Genomic DNA, 16981 nt, shown 5'->3' with positions numbered 1-16981 from the left:
CTAAAATACAAATTCTTTCATAAAGAGGCTTTTTCTACGTTTTATATTTTTTGCAAATATTCTAAAAGGCATATCATCCTTCTAAATTCTAATCACATTAATCGAAATTTGGCTTAAAAAATTTCCCCAAGGATTAGCGCATAAAAAAAGAAAAGAATACTTGCTTAAATAAATAATATATTTACAAATCATTTTGAATCTTAAATTCAACTTATGTAATTCGTCTAAGATTCTATATGTATGGGTATTACATATGTTAAAATTATATACAATATAGATATATCTTATGCAAATTACTTTGGAAGAAAAAGAAACAAATACATGCAGTATTTAAAAGAAAATCCACGACGACTTTGATTATAAAGAAAAAAGGCGAGAAATTGGTTGGAAGTGTATTTTGATAATCAATTTTTATTGCTTTGCGTTGCGTAATGCATATCAATTGGTTCAGTTAAAAAAATTGTATAAATAATTTGGCTTTAAACCTATGCACTATAATTAACACAAATGTTAGTTTCGTTTCGGGTGGGGCGCGTTAAATGTTGTTAACAAATTCATAGTTTACGCATTAACAATTGGGATCACAACGTTAATACAAAATATGATCAAAAAGTGGTATATATAGTATAGTATATAATATATGATAGCTGCCCGATTGGAAGATCAGTTACCGTATCCTAATTTAATGAAGAATACGAATAGCAGGTCCTTAAATAATGCTAGGATACAAGAAAGTTGTTCGATTTTTTTTAGTTTATCATAGGTTAAGCTTAAGTTGCAAAAATACTACGATTTTCCAGTGTTGGGAGGGAATTAAAATTAGATCAACCTCGTGCGTTTCAGATAAGTGATGAGCAGATTGTAGATGAACTTATATTGCGCTAGCGATGGTATAATGCTATCCCGCTGATGCCTCAATTGGCCAATGACACGCGGTATATCCAAGTCCTGAAACAGTTTAACATCGTTTAGTTAACATTTAATTAAATTACAAATGCTTATCGACTCTACCTCATTGTGATCCAGCGTATAGAGCAAAAGATCCGCTGTTAATGTCACACCGGAACGTCCGCCACCCTCCAGACAATGGATGAGCACTGGCGGATTGGTATTGTGTCCCGGTGGCACCTCGTCGGTCGATGCCAATCGAACTGAGTTGAGTTCCTCGAGAAAGTCGAGAAAGTGATTGACATCCCGTGGACAGTTCTGTTCCGCCCAATCGGCGTATTGCAGATGCCACACGGACCGATAGCGACGCGAAGGTGCATGATACAGACGCAGTTTGCTGGTGGTGCACCGATCTGTAGTTTGTGAGAATTCCTGATAAACCTGGAACTGTGAGCAAATTGATTAGATATTCTTTTAGTTTAGTTTAACTGCCTGCCACCAACCTGACCAAACTCCATGCGCTCTTGACTGCTGCGCGGTATGTAGCTCATATCCTCCGTCAGCTGCACCACCAAGTAAACGTCTGCCTCCCACACGCATTGCCAGAAAATGCGCATCGTCTGCGACTCCTGCGGCGATTGAGCGACAATATAGAATCGCTGCTTTGTCCCGACAGTGGCCTGCGCAGTTAAAAACATATATTAATTCAATATAAATAATATTTAAAAAAAAATCATTTCTTATTTAATTGAATTACATATTTATTAAATACAAACTTTCGAAATATGAGAAAATTATACTAGGGTGTACAAACATTCATTGCAGGATTAAGCAAACTTACCGATATATAGGAGGCATTCACATAGCCATGTCGATTATCCATGGATGGTGTAAGACGAACTCGATTATCATCATATGGCAGAAAATTGGGATCATGATTCTTGAGCTCATTCTCCTCGAGCAGCGCACAATCATATTGGGCATGCTCACGTCTCTTGGGTATGCGCTCGAACTCCATGAAGAGCTGCGCATCCTGCAGCTTATCGTTTAATATCTGGCACTGCAAAACAGTCAGATTTATGAACGTAGTTTTTTTTTTAAATATGAATTCAATTATTTTTATATTAGTTATACTATGATTTTTTAAATAACAATATAGGTTTAATTATTATTAAATTATAAATATAATTATAATATAATAACTCTTAAAAAGCACTGACGAATAAATTAATAAATAACTCTTAACTTATTTCAAAATTATTAAATAATTTACGAAAAATTAAATCAAAATTTTTATTTAAAAAATCATAGTATAACTAGTATATAAAAAATTTTAAATTAAAGTTTCAAAGTTTTTTTTTTTAATTTTAACAATTTTTATAATAACAATTTCAAATCAAAATTGAAAAAACATTATAAAAAGACAATGATTTTCAGAACAAAAACTTTGATATACATCTTATTTATTTTATAATAAAAATGTAACTTTTAGTTTCAAGAATAGTATGTCTAAATTGTTCCCTTTCATCTGAATACATTTTTAGCTGGAGTAAAGCATGTTAAAGAGTCAACAGACTTACCAATTTATCCTTGGAATACTGCCCTGAAATGGGCTGCGGTTTGCTCACGCCTGTCGACCAACGATGCGGCAGATTGAGATCGTCCTGGGCGAGCTTCATTTTGGTCGCCAGCTTGGCATGCTGAGCCGCCGACGTGTTCGCCTTCTCGCGTCCCAATGTGGCGGACTTTTGTTTATCCGGCGTTTTGCTGCGCGACAAAATGTTCCAACGCCGACGACGCTTCACATCCTTGCTGGCCGCGGAGGAGCCGGTGGTGTCCAGCGTCGAGTTGAACATGGATGATGTGGACGCTGATGTGTTGGCGGACAGATTCATGGCACTGAATTGCTGATGCAGCGAGTCACCCGCTGGCGAAATCACATCCACCGTCGACTTGTTCAGACTGGCCGTCGATCGATGTTGACGCGGCGGGGGCGTGGCACCAATGGCTGGCGCTGCACTTGCAGCACGAGCTGCACGCTGAGGCGCCTGCGGCTCCAGAAACTGCAGCTCCGTGCTGGCAGCTCGATCAGCGCCGTATTTCTTAATATTCCTGGTAATCTCATCGTCCGCCTGTGCGTTCACAGTGAGCGTAACAATGTTGTTGTTGTTGGTGTTGCTTGGATTATTGGCATGCCGTGCAGCGGGCACAGGCGCCACGCCCGGCGGCGCTGACTGAATGGAGGAGGCGCGTTGGCGCATGGCATCCGCATTGGCATGGCCACCGCTGCTGCCGCCGCTGGCGCGCTGTGGCAGTGGCAGTGGCACATTCTCGTAGATGGGCTCAATGGAGCCATTCATCGCGCTGCGTTGCAACGGCGTTGGCGTCGGCGTCGCTGCTCCCGGTTGCGGACTGCTCGCCGGCGGAGGAGGAGCCGAACTGCGATAGCCACTCGGCGGCAAAGTTGGTGAGCTGAAAGATGGATAAGATTCGATGGGATCAATTCGAATTTTTAAAACAAAATTATTTCTTGATCCTTATCTATATATTAAAAACAAGCTTTATTTAAGCAACTGATTTGCAATTTTTTAAAACTAACAAAAGAAACCACACACGATCTCATAATGAGATTCTTAACAATTGTGTACAGGGTCTCTCACAGTCGGATTCTATCGCCTAAATGAAAACGTGTAGCCAAAATTGTAAAATAAAAAGTTTAGGCATTTCTGGGATTTTCTTAAATTCATAACTATTACTTGCAATTCCTGGAACATATTAAAGGGATTCTGGAGATTCATCTCACCTTTGGACAGCTACTGCAGCTGCGGCTGCTTGACTCATCGCCGACTGACGCAGCTGGGACATGATGGACGGCTGCTCCTCGATCATGTTGAGGTTCTCGAAGGTGCCGTGCGGTGGCAGATATGGCTGCGAGTGACCCATGAGGCCGATGTACGGATACTGATGCAGCATGGTGGCACCCGATGATGTCGGCACATTGCCACCGTGAATTCCTGCCCCGCCCGCTGTGGCCAAGGCCACAAACTGGCCGCCATTGAGCAGATTGCGATTGGACACAAGATCTGGCGATGAGCCGGACACATAGTTGCGGTAGCCCTGCAGTGGACGTGGTGTGGCCACTGCCAGATCTGGCGTGGATGACGAACTCAAGCGATTAACTGGATATGGAGGCGGCGCCTTGTGCCGCATCATGTGCATCCGTTGTGATAGCTCCAAATAGGCAGCTGGCTGTTGTTGTAGTTGCTGCTGTTGTTGTTGCTGCTGCTGCTGCTGTGTCTGATAGAAGTTGAGATGATGATGATGGGCATGTAATGCCGCTGCCGGCTGTGCCACATCCGGATAGCGATGTGCCGCTGTCAAGTGATGGCCAAAAAGCAAACTCTCGCCATAAACCGAATTGTGGACATCAGGCTGTGATCCCGCATAGTAGGCGGCAGCATTGCCGGGCGTGGCAAGTGCCAATGCCACGTTATGCAGCTCGGCGGATGGTGTGCGATATTTCAACTGCACGGCCGTCTCATAATCCGGTGCTGGACGATACGTGGGCAGCATGGCCTTTAAACGTTCCCGCTCGTGAGAATCTGCATTGAGAGTGGTACTCCCGTTGATGTTGTTGTTGTTGTTGTGGTGCAACATGCTGTTGCTGCTGTGCAGATTGTTGTTGCTCAGATCCAAGCAACTGCTGCTCTGACCCAACAATTGACTGTGACTGGCGGCCAAGGAAATGTTGGAGGAGAGCAATTGTTGATGTTGCTGCTGTTGTTGTTGCTGTTGCTGTTGTAGCTGCAACTGTTGCTGCTGCTGCTGTTGTTGTTGTTGGTGCTGCTGTTGTTGCTGCTGCTCGGCGACAGCAACATAATCATACTCCACATAACCAACACTATCGGCTGCCATGGAGACACCATTATTGCTCTCCATATCCGCCCCACTGCTGCCCAGGCTGGAGGGCGTGTCCGTGTCAATGTAACGCTTAAAGAACTTGTGCTGCGTAATGCAAAGCTTCCAAAAGTACCGAGCAATGTCCGCCTCACTGAAGATGAAGCTGCCCACAATGCTGCCATCGCCGTCGAGTTTATTCTGTTCGATTTTAATCGTACGCTTGTCAATGGTCACCGTGTGGAACTCCTTCCAGGGAAAGTACTGTCGCCCATTGTCCGCATTCACCACCATGCCATTGATGGCCAGGCCAAGGAGCAAATCATTGCCCAGCGTATCCTTGGCAGCAAATCGTTCCTCGCCATAGCCATCCAGCTGCTGACAGCACTGAATATACATTTCCTCCGCCTGACACTGATTGAGATGGGCCAAGCCGGCGTGCTGTTGCAGCACCTCCATGATGAGGCCGTCCAGCATGCTGTCGTCATTGGCCAATCCCTGCATGTTGCGCGGCAGCACCAGGGACTTCTTCAGATAATCCTTGGACTGCTTGTCGCCCTGATAGCTATCGTATTCCGCCTGACGACAGTAGAGAGCCAGGAGGATTGCCGTGCGTATATCGCAGGCAATTCTCCCCTCGTAGATGTCACTCTTCAGCTGCAGAAAGTAGTAGAAACGTGTCGCCTCATCCGTTAGATGCCTCACACCCGTGGTCACATAATGACGGACACGTAGATACATTTTTGCTGCAGCTGCATATTTCTCCAGCTGACGGCTGAGCGAACGCTCCAAATCGATCCATTTGTATTCATCCTCCTTGTCCTTGACCAGATAGCGCAATCCAAAGAATTCCGGCTGTTGGATGAGCAAACGTTGGCACACATTATCCAAACACTCCTGACCCTTGCTCTCCGAGCTGATTGTGCAGTCGACGGTGCTCGAGCTATCTGTTGGATAAGAAGATACATTTTTGTAGATACAAAACGTGCACAGATTAGACTTCAAAGACAAAGCCAACAACAACAACAACAACAACAACAACAACAACAACGCTTGACAACTGAGCACGCGCAAATATGCTAATGTACACACAGATATTTGTTTTTTGTTGTCTAATCGTTATTTCGTGGATTGCCTTATACGTTTTATTGAGCCACCGACGGAAATTGTCGCGTTGTTTTCTTTTTGACTTAAACGACCCTCTGTTAATTAACAGCGTACGGGAATACGATTACATTTGCTGAAAGTGTTGACTTTAATCTGAGAAAAACATTTGATCGTAACTTGATCAATAAGGAACATTTGGATTTTCTAGGCTTTTTGCAAAAAGAGTTGAGAGCTAAGTCTTAAAAAATTAAATGATTGAGAAAAACTGATATAATCTTTTTTTTGTGTGGATATCCTGTAAGAGAATACGTTTTGACTTCCAATTTTTCTTCAATCCATATTTAATAATGATTAACTTTAATTTTTGTATGAAAATCATTCATAATTTATTTTACAATTTTATTATTTTTAAATTGCACTAATAATGTGAACATCATTGTTTACAGGATGTCTCTTTAACACAATGTCATTCTAGCATAAGCTAACTCAATGTTAACCGCTAACATTGCGACGCTGTAAGCTAACAGAGGCGCAACAAGTCACATAATAATAAAAAATGCTGATATTTGTTGTTGCCTGCTGTTGATATGTTTTGGCAAAGGCGAATTCCAAAAAACTGGTCATAACGAAAGCCAAAGATAAACTCATTGCTTATCTGCTGTTGTTGGCCATATAATATAATACAACAAACACACACAATTATATGTTTCCAATTAAAAACGCGCAAATGACTAAAAAAATCAACAAGTGTAAAAAACTTGGCGTCAGCTGCACTTTCATTTATATGAGTTGATGTTGTTGTTGCTGTTGTAATTGGTGTAGAGTCGAGCAATTGAAACTGTTGTTATTGATATTCTTCTTCTTCTTCTTGTATTGGTCTGGTTGATTGCTGTTGTTGTTGTTGCTGTTAGTGCTTTTGGGCTGATACGCCCCCACACTCACACACACTCACCTAGCAAATGATGCACAGATATAACAAATAAACTTTTGGACGTCACATTATATTGTCGACATTTCTTAAAGAATTTTAGTGGCATTTCCGTGCCGTTGTGTACACGCTCCGTATGGAACTATGCGTGAGACACGCTGCTGCTGCTTCTGCTGCTGCTGTTGGCTTTGGCTGATATGTTGTTGCTGTTGCTGCTGTTGTTGTTGTTGGCCAGCAGGTACCAACGACATTTGCATGTAAATTACACAATTGGCTTTTGTTGCTGGTTTTTTCAAGCTGTTTGCGAACAGCTAGTAAGGCACTTTGTTTCGCACACAGTTGTGTACACGTTAAACATTAAAATTTAATAATTAAAACTAATTTAAAGTCGTTGCAACTAATAAATTAAAAAGTTAACAAAAATAGCTAAAACGAAAGAGTAGTTTTGGTAGTGGTATCGAATTAGCGACTGAGTACAATGGCTGGCTGCTAGAGATGGTCAATCTATAACATATTGGCATCGAATGTTAACAACGAACTGTTACAAATATTTGTTTCTTCATTGTAGGTAAATATCGATATGCTAATTTTACCAAAGATAGCTATAATTATTATTAATGCTTACTATTTTTATAATAAAAGTATATTGAAGTTTTGCTCATTTCTTATGAATTGCGTACTACGCTTAACAGCGTATACTTCGTTGAGTTTACTCACTTGACGAAAAGTATTAGCGAAACGCAACAGTACCATTTGAGTAGCAATAACAGCATGCAACAGTATCACTTTGTTAAAGCTGCTGATCGGACGTGATTTTCTCCTATAATTGCGCCGAAATAAGCAACAAAAAATATATATATCAATTGGCTGACTACATCAATTTAACCCTAACTACACACCCGACACTAGTTTATTAGTCGAGCAACAGCTGAACGAAGACGTAGACGCGTTACACAGTGATTAGCTCAATACGCACACATAGATATATCTGTGTGCACACGCCATACATACATGTGCATATGTATGTATAGGTCCGCTTATACGACTGTTACAGTCGTCGTCCCCGTCGTCGTGGCTTCCACTTCCATTTTAACTTTAACTAAATAAAACAAATTAAGCGCTCGCGCAACGTCAACGCAAGACGTGTACGAAAAAGACAAAAATCGAATAAAAAATATAATATATTTAAATATAATCAAAAATCTGTAAAAAGTCATCCAAGGCGCATGCACAGATATTTCAGCAGCGGATCGTTCTTAAAGTAAGTCTTACGCATTATAGATACACATATTATCTTGAGCCGATTGTTCGGCATTTGATGGTCAAGGTTACAACAACAATTTGAGATCAATACCTGCACGTAAGTGTGTATGTGAAATACATACATGAGCACAGTAATTGAGAGGTACGTGTGTGCAAGCGAGACGAGCAAATGCTTCCGATGGAGTGTAAAGTTCATTACCTGTTGCTACTGCTCTAACAGTGTGTGGACTGTGCCTATCAAACAGGTTGCATGTTCGTTAAATTTGAGGTTACATTTGACCAGACTGTCTCGCTCTAACACTCTCTTCCTATCCCCATCTTCTCATTGCTTGAGTGAGTGCAATTTAATTCAATAAAATTGTTGTTATCATTAGCGAAATATTAAAGGCACACCCTAAACAAAAAAAAAGAAAATATTACAGAAAATATGAATATCTCACAGTTACTAAATCTCTTGTTGTATTTTATCTGATGCAATCGGTAAGATATCTTTGATTACAATAAAAAACTGGTTTCTTGCATTTCACTTTCAGCTGATTTTGTGTTTTTATCAGTTTACACAGCTGAGCGGAGATATCGAAAGAACTGCTGAGTAACAGATGTAAATGTAAAAAAAAAAAAAAAAGATTTCCTAAAAATAATCATTTGTTTATATATTAACATTCGCTAATGCTCACCACTATTATACTAACAGTCAGAGCATTAACAGAAGTCTGTTAACTGCAAAACTTTAAAATTCACGCTCTATTGAATTAATTCGAGTATATAAAGATAGATATAGATATGATTTCCCTTTTAAAAATGTTTTATTCATATATTAGTGTACGTTATTTTTTTTTTTTTTTCGCCAATTTGAAGTTTCCACTTTGCACGTTTTGTGTTATTGATCAACACAAAATACATTTGCCCGATAGATTTGACATTGAACCAAATAAAGGCGACTGTTCATGAGTTTATTTTGTGTATCCAAATAGTATGCTTAGAGTGAAGGTTTGTCCTACAATCTAATACCAGACAATTAATGCTTATAGAATAGTTTTCGCCAAAAATCAGTTAAGTAGCCAACTTTGAAATACCCCGTCGAGGCAAACAACAACATTTCTCAGCGATAACAAAATCCAAACAGAAAAACTGCTCACTCATGCTTACTATTTGGTATAATGACTCGCAACTTGGACACGTAGGCACATCGTATTAGTAGTAATAAGAGATTGGATGTACTAGACTATAAGTAACTCTAGGCAACTGACTTATAAATTCGCCCACTCAGCATGCGATTATTATATTGTGCGATTTGGGGCTTATTTTGACTAGATTGAAGATTATTTTGGGAGTTGAGTACGTTTTCATAGATTAATCGGATTGAAATTTTGTCGAGCCTTAGGCTTAGTAAATTCCTAAATTTGGGTCTTTGGGCCTGACCTGTCTGACTAGTATGCCACTAAAAACACGACCATTTTAACATAAAAATTTTTATAGCTAATTTTGATCTATTTATGATATCTACAGATTCTAATTTGTTATATAAAAAATATGCATTGCATGCGTTTCGTGTCTTTATTTAATTCACTTCTTATCAAAATGTACTTAAATTCTTAAACTTTGATAAAAGACGTTTATCTTAAGTCTAACATACTCTTAGATAAAATATATTTATGTATTATGATCATAGTCAACTCAGATATGATCTTTAGTCAGACCTATTCTGAGTTATAAGATTACAAGACTTATGACTTATGAGATTATAAAAAGATAAACACGAATAAGTGAATCGCAAAAAGAACCTTTTAATGTATGTACTTATATGTAAAAATATAAACAGTTTAAACTTTAAACTAAAGATTTATTTAAAAACTTACGGATAATATTATTTTGGGAATGTCCCTATCGTATTGTGTTTATTTATTTGATAAAACAAAACCTTTTCATTAAAAGAATGTTTATGAGTTTTTGGTCTCCATGCGTCAAACCGATGGCGTCACACACCTTGCCAATTGTGACCTAAAAAAATTGATCACTTGTTCCGCTGTTGTAACTTAATCGTAATCGTTGAAGTTGTTGCTGTTGTTGCTGCTTTCATCTATCGAATTTAGCGAGTACTCGATTGACCATAGAACACCTTTCCCAATTCTAAACCATGGAAGACGACAAAACACTACGAAAAACGATTGATTTGCATACGCGTCGTTGACGACGTTGTCACATGTTTAATATTTATTTTTTTGCCATTTGTTGACCACAGCAACAGCAACAGTAACAAGAACTAAATATTGCACGACCATTTTCTATGCAAAATACAAACGCACCTTTTCGAAATACACACACATTACACATTAAGAAAAACCTGCTCAGAATTCAAGGTGCAAAGTCAACGTGTTTTTTATAATTGACAGATTGAATTTGTCTGACAGCTCCCTACTCATTTCTGGGGCAAAATTATTGATTTTGATAATCCTAAACAGTAACAGTATTAATGTTATATATAATATGTTAATGTTATAGTTATAAATTATGCAATTTTTAGTAATGCGATATGATGAATATGATAAGATGCAACATGATAAATAGCTAGCTCGAATCCTCTTACTTTAAATTTGTAAGGGCAGGTAACAAAAAAAAAAAAAATCTTTAGAAATACCGAAGCTTAATTCACTTTCGTATTCTTTGAAAATATATTTGATATTTATTTATTTTTATTAAAATTTAAGATTAAATTAATAAATTTAATAAATAATAAAGATTACCATTCTATAAGTCATTTTGAAAATTATTTATTTTTTAAAGTCTTTTCAGTTTAATGAAATTAAAAAAAGGTATTGTTTTATTTATAAACTTATACAATCTTAATTACATCATTCTTTACCGGAAAGACATTCCCCTTCCTTTTTCTTTGTGGAAAATAGAAGTTGAATTTATACAAGCACTCATTTCAACATTCTTATTAAGAATATGCTAATCTTTTATTATTTTACATTTTATATTGTTTTGTCAATACAAATGTTCCTTTTTTTGAAGAGTGTACATATACGTATATGTATGTACACAATTTTCGGCAGTTTTGATGACACTCGTAGACCTTTAGATAAAGGGTTGAAGTAAACAAAACTTAAATATAGCTCAATATACTATTGAAATAGATTTCACGTGGTCTGAAAGTCAATGGTCGGCTTTTTGTTTAAGCATTGCCAAAACACTGCTTATACTTTCATCATTTCAAATGAAATCGGAATCGTTATCAATTGATAACAGAAGGCGTTGCTATTTGTTGCTGTGCAGAAGTGATAATTGTTAGCAGTTTACTCCCTGAAAACGATAACGATGCGTTTGACGCATAAAAACTCTTGGACGCAGTGAATTGAGCTGTTAGTTAACAGCGCGCTGTAAAGTCGAACAGTCGAAGGTGAGCGTCATTCTCGCGTTGCTGCAACTGCTTAACAAATAGCAACTACAATAAAAAAAAAAATGAAATCATTAATTAACCGCAAGTAAAAAGAGGCATGCTATAATATATAAATAATAGTTGTATTTTAATAGACAATGTGAAAGCAATTTAAAACGCATTACAGTGTCAATGTCAGAGAAGCAGATAGATAGATAGACTGTGTGAGTGAGACAGTGCGAGCGTGTACCGTTAGAACAAGTGCGGAAGCTAGTTTGCCGTTAGGCGCCTCCGATCGCATGCAAAATAGACTCCAAAGACTGTACTAGGGACTTCCATTTTGTTGCTGGCTTACGTGGCATACATTAAAAGTGTGTGTGATCAAAGTGCCATATGCAAATTATGTTCTTCCTCTCCCTCTCTCGCTTCCTCCTCTAAGTGCCCCCATTGTTTGGTTTTCGTGCTCGTGCGTAAAGTGTATGCAAAACTAAAAAAAAGTAACACAATTTTTCGCTTTTTATTAGAGGCATACAAATATAAAAAGGAGGCATCTGCGACCGTATAAAGTGTATTTATTATTGAATAGATATTGTCCGACTCCCTGTCTGTTTGAACAAACATCTATATCTCAGAGTTGGTAAGAGCTAAAAGCACCAAAAATTTCAGGCAGATCTAAGATTATTTGAAATGCACAGAAATCAAATAAAATCAGTTACAAAAGTAACAATTTTGGATATGCATAACACGGTTCAGATTTGCCCTGTTAAATTCTACACGATAGTTAAATTCAATAGATCCCTATTATTTTTAATTTTTTACGTGTTCTACGAAATTTATATAAAAATAACACCTATGAATTCTAGATTATGTGATTGTCAGGATATCTAAGCGTCTGTGTGCTGAGTATCTCATATTCGTGCACACTCAACAAAATCATTCTTATACGATATTTGTATTTCGTTCCAGTCAGATCTTAAATCATGGCCAGTGAGCAACTCCCAGTTGATGGGGCAGCAGCAGCCGCCGTTAGTGGAGACGAGCCCTTCCTGGGATTACTTGATGTGGCACTGCTGGCAGTGCTGATCGGCGGTGCGGCCTTTTATTTTCTGCGCAGTCGCAAGAAGGAGGAGGAACCTGTGCGCAGCTATTCCATACAGTAAGTAATCTGTTACTATCACTATTAGTTAACAGATGTTAATTGACTCTCTCTCTCTCTTTCTGTTTGGACAGACCCACCACAGTGAGCACCACGGCATCGACGGATAATTCGTTTATCAAGAAACTGAAGGCATCGGGTCGCAGTTTGGTTGTTTTCTATGGCTCACAGACGGGCACAGGCGAAGAATTTGCTGGGCGTCTGGCCAAGGAGGGCATTCGTTATCGGCTTAAAGGCATGGTTGCTGATCCCGAGGAATGTGACATGGAGGAACTGCTGCAGCTGAAGGACATTGAGAACTCTTTGGCGGTCTTCTGTTTGGCCACCTATGGCGAGGGAGATCCCACTGATAATGCCATGGAATTCTATGAGTGGATTACCAGCGGCGATGTCGACCTATCGGGTCTGAATTATGCGGTAAGTGCATAGTCCTAACAAATAAACTAACTGATAAGTCCAGCGTCGTGTTGTGTGAATCGTTTGGCCTTCGAATTTGCCTTTCGTCTGCTCCTCTTATCTAGCATTGGCTTGTTGATAGCAAACCATTATCTATTTATTATTGTATTCCCGTGTCGACTGTGTAATTAGCTTAACATTATTTTCGTCTGAGTATTTTATAAACAATCGAATATAAATAATAGATAACAATGAATTATAAAGCAGGAAACAAAAAATGTCAGTCGTTACAATATTTGCCAGTCAAGCTTGAACGGCATTTATTATAGATTTTAATGTAGTATTAATGATAGTAATAATAACTAACACCGCTATACTCGAATTGTTGCAGGTCTCAGATAATTGTCAGCAATTTAGAAAGAATTTTGCAGTAGAACTAGCATGTGATCAGTTAAACTGCTTATTTAATTACAAACTTGTGTAATTAATTTAAAAACAGCTACCAGCTAAGTTAAAAATTCACTTCAACTTATTCGTAAACATTTTTTTATTTAATAATCCAAAATTTTTTCATAATATTAAAAAAAAAACCCAATCCCTGACAAAAATCAAACACAGTATTTATTTATTTTTGAAGCAGACACCCAAAATCGTGAATGCTTGTTGTTTTATTTCAACAACAACTTAATAATCAGTAACAGAACTTAAATTAGGTTTGTGACGTCACAACATGGGCGGCTGCTCTTAGTTAACAGCAAGGGCAATGTAAGTTTTCTGTTAAGTGCCTACCAGATGTGTCAGTCATGTTAGCTAGTCACTGTCACGTAACAGCTGTTATTGAAACGTGCACACGCAAAACATCTGTTGCGCAATATTGTTTACTGTTTTTGTTGCTTTTGCTTTCGATGCGAATTTCCGATAATTACAATAATTCGAAATGCTGAATGAAAACATTGATATGTGAAACACATACATATAACCTTCGAGAGCTGCTGCGGAAAACAAAACCTGGGCGGCAATTATGAACACATTTGCCTGCGCTGGCGCTCGCGTCAACGTCGGCGTCGCCGTTGGCGTCGCTGTTGGCCTTGGCACTTGCCGATGTCAATGGATGGGGCGCACTTTGATCTGTTTGTTAAATAATTTATGTAATAAAGCAACAAAACGCATAAAAACAAAAGACCAGCATGTGGTAATAGATCATTATGTGCTTCATAATTGTTATCAAACATTTTATTGTTATTGTTTATTTTTGCAGGTATTTGGTCTGGGCAACAAAACCTACGAGCACTACAATAAAGTCGCGATCTATGTGGATAAGCGTCTGGAGGAACTGGGCGCCAATCGTGTCTTTGAGCTGGGTCTGGGCGACGATGATGCCAAGTAAGTGAATGCACAGTTACTTAAGTAATTGTTCTGAAAAAAAGTTAACATATTTTATTTTGCAATGAACAAAAAAAAGAATTCTCTTGGTTTCTTATCATTACTATATTTTTGTAGCTGCATGTGGCACTTTTAAATCAACTACAAAATATATACTGACAATCAACCAATATGTCTGTGACAGCATTTTAAAAAATTGAATTTTTACTATAGAGCATGATTTTAAAAAATTTGAAAATATTAAATTTTCTTAAAAGCTTGCTGATAAAAAATGTGAGCTCACTTCTAAAAAAACACCTAAACTTATATGGTAGATTAAAAAAATTAATATATTTTTAAAGTCTACCATAAAAAGTGTTTAATGTAAAGTAAAGTGTGTTAATTTTTCATCTGAAGAACCTAATCAATAAAATGAATTTGGCACAGGGCACAAAAATATGTATGTTAGTTAATTTGCCACAAAGTATAATCTGAGAACAACTTGTACTAATGTGTTTAATCTTTGTTAGCATTGAGGATGACTTCATCACGTGGAAGGATCGCTTCTGGCCCGCCGTCTGTGATCACTTTGGCATTGAGGGAAGCGGCGAAGAGGTGCTGATCCGGCAGTATCGCCTGCTGGAACAGCCCGATGTGCAGCCGGATCGCATTTACACGGGTGAAATTGCCCGTTTGCATTCGATGGAGAATCAGCGTCCACCGTTTGATGCCAAGAATCCCTTCCTGGCTCCCATTCGTGTCAATCGGGAGCTGCACAAGGGCGGCGGTCGCTCTTGCATGCACATCGAGCTGAACATTGATGGCTCCAAGATGCGTTACGATGCCGGTGATCATGTGGCAATGTATCCAATCAACGACAAGTCGCTGGTGGAGAAACTTGGACAATTGTGTACGGCTGATTTGGACACGGTGTTCTCGCTAATCAACACCGATACGGACAGCAGCAAGAAGCATCCATTCCCCTGTCCCACCACTTATCGCACCGCTTTGACGCATTACTTGGAGATAACTGCCATACCTCGTACGCACATCCTGAAGGAGTTGGCCGAATACTGCACGGATGAGACGGACAAGCAGCTGCTGCGCAGCATGGCCTCCCTGACGCCCGAGGGCAAGGAGAAGTACCAAAGCTGGATTCAGGATGCCTGCCGTAATGTGGTGCACATTTTGGAGGACATCAAGTCCTGCAAGCCGCCATTGGATCATGTCTGTGAGCTGTTGCCACGTCTGCAGCCACGTTACTATTCCATTTCATCGTCCGCCAAACTACATCCCACGGATGTGCATGTTACGGCTGTGCTCGTTGAATACAAGACGGCCACGGGTCGTATTAACAAAGGCGTTGCCACCACGTATCTCAAGCACAAGCAACCCAAGGATGGCGGTGAGGAGGTCAAGGTTCCTGTCTTCATACGCAAATCGCAATTCCGATTGCCCACAAAACCCGAGACGCCCATCATAATGGTGGGTCCGGGCACGGGTCTTGCTCCCTTCCGTGGCTTCATCCAAGAGCGTCAGCATCTGCGTGATGAGGGCAAAACGGTGGGAGAGTCTGTGCTTTACTTTGGCTGCCGCAAGAGCAGCGAAGATTACATCTACGAGACCGAGCTGGCGGAGTGGGTCAAGAAGGGCACGCTCAACCTGAAGGCAGCTTTCTCACGTGACCAGGAGAAGAAGATTTACGTACAGCATTTGCTGGAACAGGATGCGGATCTAATATGGGATGTGATTGGCGAGAAGAAGGGACACTTTTACATTTGCGGGTGAGTTATAACATCTTTAGAAACTCGATCTTTGATGTCATCTTTAATATGCCTTTCGTTTCTCAGTGATGCCAAGAACATGGCCGTAGATGTTAGAAATATTCTGACGAAAATCTTGTCCACAAAAGGCAATATGAGCGAGCCGGATGCCGTGCAGTATCTGAAGAAGATGGAAGCACAGAAACGCTACTCAGCCGATGTCTGGAGTTAATCGCTTCAATCCATCATTCTCGCCTCCCCCCTCTCACTCAGCATTGGTCAAGTCGCGGAACAAAGGAACACAGCAATGAATAACTAGAAGCCGCACATTTACATAAGCGTAAAGTCGTACAGTTTTAGTTAATTAAGCTATATAAATTAATTATATAAATCGGTTTGGGAACTCCAGCTGCGGTTCAACAAACAGCGTTTATGTAACGATTATGCCTAATTCTAGTGTTAAATTGATTGATTATATAAATATTACGATGATGAGAATGCCTTTAAATAATATTGTGAGAAAATAATTGATGTGAGATATTGATATTGATGATTGTAATAATTATAAGTAGTTCTTTTTGCATGTATGCAATTGAGTTGAAATGTTGAAATGTTTTTACGCAGCATTTTTATTTAATTTGCGTATTTTCTATGGTGATTTCATAAACACAAGAGACAATTTGTGCAATTTTAAACAACATAAAATTGTATTTTATATAAACGAATAAAAAAATATTTTACTATAAAAAAAAATCGTTCGATACTTGCTTCATATAAAGCTAACATCTTCCTGTACTTAAATCTAACTTTTCTGATTTAATCTATATCATACTCATGAATTA

At 39.0% G+C, this 16981-nt stretch overlaps 2 protein-coding genes across 2 annotated transcripts; one reads left to right on the top strand and one right to left on the bottom strand.

Annotated features, from left to right (window-relative positions):
* Window positions 1–380: 380 nt before the first annotated feature.
* On the bottom strand, window positions 381–7275 carry LOC117779496 (tyrosine-protein phosphatase non-receptor type 21). The gene is made up of 7 exons (XM_034615714.1): window positions 6845–7275; window positions 3692–5732; window positions 2469–3360; window positions 1730–1948; window positions 1392–1568; window positions 1012–1335; window positions 381–948 (listed from the first exon to the last, which is right to left on the bottom strand). Exons 1-7 carry the CDS (start codon window positions 6927–6929, stop codon window positions 820–822), a joined length of 3867 nt encoding a protein of 1288 aa, XP_034471605.1. The 5' UTR covers window positions 6930–7275; the 3' UTR covers window positions 381–819.
* A 323-nt stretch (window positions 7276–7598) lies between these two features.
* LOC117782320 (NADPH--cytochrome P450 reductase) lies at window positions 7599–16880 on the top strand. Its single transcript, XM_034619413.1, has 6 exons — window positions 7599–8081; window positions 12429–12618; window positions 12693–13035; window positions 14273–14397; window positions 14907–16160; window positions 16227–16880. Exons 2-6 carry the CDS (start codon window positions 12443–12445, stop codon window positions 16369–16371), a joined length of 2043 nt encoding a protein of 680 aa, XP_034475304.1. The 5' UTR covers window positions 7599–8081; window positions 12429–12442; the 3' UTR covers window positions 16372–16880.
* The last annotated feature ends 101 nt before the right edge of the window (window positions 16881–16981 follow it).

Source organism: Drosophila innubila, assembly GCF_004354385.1.
Source record: "Drosophila innubila isolate TH190305 chromosome 2L unlocalized genomic scaffold, UK_Dinn_1.0 4_B_2L, whole genome shotgun sequence".
NCBI lineage: Eukaryota > Metazoa > Arthropoda > Insecta > Diptera > Drosophilidae > Drosophila > Drosophila innubila.
Note: the sequence above shows the minus strand (reverse complement) of the source record. Positions and strands in the feature narration are given on the sequence as shown.